At 35.4% G+C, this 5,594-nt stretch overlaps 1 protein-coding gene across 1 annotated transcript; it reads left to right on the forward strand.

Annotated features, from left to right (window-relative positions):
* Positions 1 to 333: 333 nt before the first annotated feature.
* LOC105258244 lies at positions 334 to 4,907 on the forward strand. Its single transcript, XM_011269388.2, has 4 exons — positions 334 to 409; positions 965 to 1,286; positions 2,644 to 3,381; positions 3,610 to 4,907. Exons 1-4 carry the CDS (start codon positions 334 to 336, stop codon positions 3,671 to 3,673), a joined length of 1,200 nt encoding a protein of 399 aa, XP_011267690.1. The 3' UTR covers positions 3,674 to 4,907.
* The last annotated feature ends 687 nt before the right edge of the window (positions 4,908 to 5,594 follow it).

A 5,594-nucleotide genomic window follows, 5' to 3' on the forward strand; every position in this document is an offset into this window, starting at 1 on the left:
ATCTCGAACATTTAAATAAAAATTCTTCGAATAATTCGAGATTAGATAATTTAATGATTTTGTGAATAAAATAGATGCTAAATCCGTGCAGCATATAATAAAAAAAAAAGATTTCCGCATTCCCGTGACGTTATCGCGTCAGTTTCACACGGAATCAAATGTGCAGCGTTCTCACTTTACAGAAAAAGAAGCGCATAGAAAATTGCCTTGTATACGTATTTCATGAGCTCGCGCGTAACAACAATCATGCTAACGTGTGTTTAAAAAAAATGCCGATCTTAACGAAACGGAATATATATGAATCCGTCGCTCGCGCGATCAGTCTGCGCAAAAATGTCGCGACAAGTGTCATCATATACGCTGCTTCACATTTCTCTCTTCCTCTGCTCGGCGATTATTTTTAATAACGGTATGTATATACAAATCAGGTATTTCGTTTATACGTCCCTTTTCGAAGAGAATATTATGTATCAAATTTTAATTGTATACGAGATATTATCATTTTAATTATATTATACATACGAGATATTACCATTCTTTAAAATCATATGTTACTATATATGAGATATTTCAAAATTTCTGTTCTATAAATGTATTATATAAAATGTCGTCATAAAATATTTAAAGATATTTAACATGCGCAATTTATGATTATTAAATTAAGCTTAAACGATATAATTTATTTCCATCTTGAATTCGTATGTGAAAAATTTGGAGACGATATATTTCCAAAATTTTTATAGCTTTACATCTGATCGCGAAAGTCGTTATAGTCAATATAAAATCATGTAACAAATCAGTCATTTTGACGACATATGACCAAAAATGATCAGTTTGAAACATCAAAATGACGTGTGCTTGCTACCTGGGAGTATTAGGTTTTTTAAGGATGTTTATTTAGGTATTAGTTTAAAGTGGTTTGTTGTACGAGATTGCTGTGTAATTGATTCTTCTCTTTGTGTAGCGGGATATGTCGACAGCTTTTCCGATTACTGTTCGGATCTGGTTCAGTTCGATGTCGAGGAAATCGAGGGTCATTTGTCGAAATTAAATCTCACGGATGTACCTACCGTGAAAATGATGGCCGCTGGATTCAAGTGTTCGATCTCCGATTTGGCCTTCGGCACCTTGAAGTCGGACTGGTCCAGGCTGTTGCTGCTTCAAGAAGCTCAGCCAGAAGGATCGATTATCAAGCGTAAACTCGTCCGACTGATGCGCATTTTGATAATTGCTTATTATCAAATGGAGGAATATTTCGACGCGACGGATTCTAATTTGACTCGAAAGTAAGTCTTCTCCAGAGAATCTTTCGATAGCGAGTAAGATAAGTTTTGATTCGCGTAATTTGCTTTCTAAAATATATACCGCAATGCAATCGTAACACTTGTCTCTCCAAACAAATTGGTGACTCTTGTCGCGAGCGATTATACGTGTTTCGGCGAGATATGTTAAAGTGACATACGTTGTCTAAATATTTGATTTGCCGAGCGTGACGAAAGTTTCGTGAAAACTTGGCAAGTGCGAGAATCGCGTGATTCTTTGAAAATGAGCTTTAACAATTCAGCAGTAACTTATTTGCCGAAGGTAAGTGCAGTCGGAGACACGTTCTCTTGTAATCAAACTCTCTCGAACTTAGTCCAGTACACGGTTCGCGTCTATTTAAGTTAGGATTTAAGCTAAGAGAGAGAGGATCTGAAGAGAACGAGAGAAGTTCCGGATGATGAATTTATCGGATCGCTACCATTACCGGTCTTAGAACCGCGAAGTTTTACAATGCAGGATATTTTATTATGTCTTATTTTGCTTGTACAGATTTTTTGGTCATTTTTTCATTTTTTTTTGTTGTGCTAATGTATGTAAAGACGTCCGAATTATGAAATTGCTTTCATAAGTCAAAATCAATATATTGTCATTAAAATGATTAGTCACTAATAATCTTAATTATAAATATTGCAAATCAATAATAATTTCAGTCAATAATATTTTAAAATGCATCTTATACAAATATTATATCGAGATATATTTTTTATAGCAGTATATTTTTTATTAAAGAAATATCTGAATTTTTTTATCAAAAATATTTATTTTTATGAATTTATCATATCTTAAAAAAATGCAATATATATTTAATTCTGAATTTTTGAATACTAGTCTTCAAATGTTTATTAGTTTTAGACATGTTTTATTCCAAATATGTACATGTATGAGTTTTTTTTCAAAAAATAAGAATTCAAAGTAAGAAAAGCTTCTTGCAAATACGATTATTATTGATTATTTAGTGAAATCTTACTGTGTATAAATAATATATTTTAGAAGGAATCAATTTTTGCTCGATGAAAACAAGTTCTTTTAAATTGAATCGACAACGATGAAATGTTAAAACGATGTCATAAGATTTCAAATGCCGATAATAAGTGAATATTTTACTGATTTTTATTAATCCAATAAATGTGTTGAATTCAGTATACGAAGATTCATATCTGTGGTGAAATCTTTTCAATCATTAATATTTCTACTGATTCATTTTAAGAGAATGTAATCGAGCAAAATCGGCTTTCTTATTCGACTGGAATAAATCTAATATTGGTATAATATTGGTATAAACAAACAAAAATAGACACCAATTCGATAATATGATTTCAGCAAATCTCTAAAGAAAGAAACTGAAGAAAATATAACTGTATCGGATATGAATGATGCCGAAAACAAACTGCATTACTGGAACAACAGTAATTGGACAACTGAAACTTCAAGTAACAATGTGGTTCTTCATGACTCGCATCCGCAGCCGTTTCTGATAACAGTACCCGTTGGAAATGATCATTCGAAAGTAGAATCGCACACTACGGGAATCGAAATTACGACCATAGAGAACTCTACCAACTCCAGTGACACGAACACCATCGTTCCGTTCGAGATCAAATTGAGATATCAAAACGTCACGTTGTCGACCGATCTTACGCCTTATCGTTCTAGCGATGTCTTTGATGCAAAAAATACCACCCCTAAGATACTCGATAATTGTTTGAAGCAATCAATGAACGATATCGCGCGCAGGCAACCGAATCGCAGCCAGGTTTTCGAGATCTTGAGGAATAAGGCAAAATATACCGAGCGCGCGGCTCGTAACGAGATCAACGATTACGGGAAATATCGTACCAAGATATCACCGCCGACGAACGAATTCTGGAGATACGTGACGTTTCCTACGGATGCACCGCTAACTATCCCCGGAGTCGCGAAGCGAGTTTATCGAATGCGGAGATTAAACGGATTCAGGACGAGTCTCCGGAAGTCGCGAAAACGCGCCAAATCGGACGGCAATATTAACGAAAACTTGAGGCAATTGTACGACATCGAGAAAAATGAAGTAGGCGTAAAGTGAGTGTTGTCTTTATATTATGAGAAAAATTTTCTTTTAATTTAAAAAGTCAAGATTACGTTTCGTAATGAAGTAGAACGTAATGAAGAACCTGGTTGAACGTGATCGCATAATCTCTCCAGTTTTTGTTTCCTCTTTTTAAATATATATGAATCTAAAACAATTTGAAAGCTTCTCAATCGGATAGATTTTTGAAATAACGATTTTCCGCCTCTATTTATTTTCAGAAAATATACGAGCGATAGAAATAACATCGCGATCGAGCGTGAGGGAAAAAAAGTGACAGGGTGACCAAAAAGAAATACAATACACGTCATTTCTGCATTTTGTGCAACGTCCTTCCCACGATTTTAACATTCGATGGGTCCCGAGCTTCGCTAAACGGACAACGCTCGCATATATTTTGCGGGAAATCTCAATAAAATTGATCTTTCAATATATTTTCCGCCGTTATTCTCGTACGAGCGACATATGCACGAAACGGCTTCAAACGATTTTTGTACGTCGATTTCGCACACTAGTAAATCCACATGCGACAAATTATTTTCCTTTCCGTTTCCAATGAAGCGGCCGATTTAAGCATACCATTACATGGGATGTGCGTAAACATTTGTGCAAAAGAATAATATTACAGCATGTCAGGTATAACTAAGTCATTCCATTGCGAAAGAGACTGCTCGAAAATTCAGTGTCCCATCTTAGGATGCGGTACATACATTGTTGCATAATATAAATCGTGTAATGGTAGTGTCGTTTATTTTTATATCTCGTTATCCCCGGTTACCTGTTGTTCCTTTAAAGCACAGTTACTCCATAGAACACGTTCAATCGGTAGCGGCAAGTACGATTGCGCCATGACGTTTCAATATATCTATTCTCGATACCGAGGAAATATCGCCGTCTATCCCGCACATGTTGCACGCGGAAATGTACGAAGAATTCGCGGCCCCATAAGGATCAGAATTTATACGATGCGATGGGATACAGCATTATATATTCGGCATCGGTAACGATTGCGAGCTACGCGACCGAATTATGCGACAAGTTGTGGGTTTAATAAAAGCGAATTGGTTTTACCGTCGCATCTCGATTAACGCGAAACGCGCGCTCTAATTTACGAAATAGCGGCGAGCGTGTTTTGCAAATGAATTACGGCTGATTTTAACCGCGCGCGAATGAAAATAAAAACGTTTCGCTCGGGACGCCATTCGGAATTGATAAATAGCGGTTCTTGAATTGATTTAATCATTGTAATGAATTGTCTCTCGAACGAGCGAGCGGAGGCAGGAGAAATCGGTGAGAAACATTGCTTTTATTAATAATTGAACGCGCGCGTGGATCGATCAGAAACGCGCTAAAGAAGTTTGAAACTTATAACGGATACTACTTGTAACGGCGGAACGGAAGAAGGTGCGGAGAAAAGTAAGCTGAGAAACTAATCATGACCACGAATTCAATCGCGGGATTTCCATGGAATCACTGCTTCGGAATCGCGGCGTCGCCGCCGCCAGACGCGCGCGCGCGGATCCTCTCGCTCCTAATATTAATTTCAATCTACATAAATGCATAATAATAAATTCAATAGCGGCTCTCGCGGATGTGCGCAATGTCGCCGAATCGGGGATATTACAGCATTCGGAAAATTCTTCTCGCGTTTGTTCAGGTCTATCGTTTTGCCCGAGTGTAATTGCTCTTCTCTTTAGACCTTAGACGAAGGAATTTTGCATTAAGTGCAGCACAATTTTTAATTAAAAAATTGCAGACTTTTAATAAAAGAAAGATTTATATAATCAGTCTTTTATTATTATTACCATATTCTCGATAATAAATTGGGAAATTCTTTATTTTTATCACTTTATTAAGGACAAAAGGCATTGACAAGAAGTGATTATTTTTAGAAAGAAACAAAGCTCGAAAACTAATTGCCAATTTATTTCTTTCGACTCTATTATTTTTAAAAAATAATATAATATAATAATTTTTTAAAAATTCAACTCTTATGTCGTCTCCTATCATGCTTCTAATTATTTGTGTAAGTAATTATTTATAGTGAGACCGGATTGTAATAAGAGTTATAACTTGGCCTTTCTTCGTATTATATTATATAGTATTATCTATATTAATTTAGCTGAAACGAAATGATAAAGTTATAATTTTTTTAAATTGCAGATTTAAAGTTTTTGTTTACATCATCTTTTAATTATATTTTCCT

Source organism: Camponotus floridanus, unplaced genomic scaffold (genome assembly GCF_003227725.1).
Source record: "Camponotus floridanus strain SB8 unplaced genomic scaffold, Cflo_v7.5 scaffold23, whole genome shotgun sequence".
In the NCBI taxonomy this organism is placed as follows: domain Eukaryota; kingdom Metazoa; phylum Arthropoda; class Insecta; order Hymenoptera; family Formicidae; genus Camponotus; species Camponotus floridanus.

Coding starts and splice junctions, on each gene's coding strand:
- LOC105258244 (XM_011269388.2), top strand. CDS start 334: ATGTCGCGACAAGTGTCATCATATACGCTGCTTCACATTTCTCTCTTC. Junction 410..964: donor GGCGATTATTTTTAATAACG/GTATGTATATAC, acceptor CTCTTTGTGTAG/CGGGATATGTCGACAGCTTT. Junction 3,382..3,609: donor AAAAATGAAGTAGGCGTAAA/GTGAGTGTTGTC, acceptor ATTTATTTTCAG/AAAATATACGAGCGATAGAA.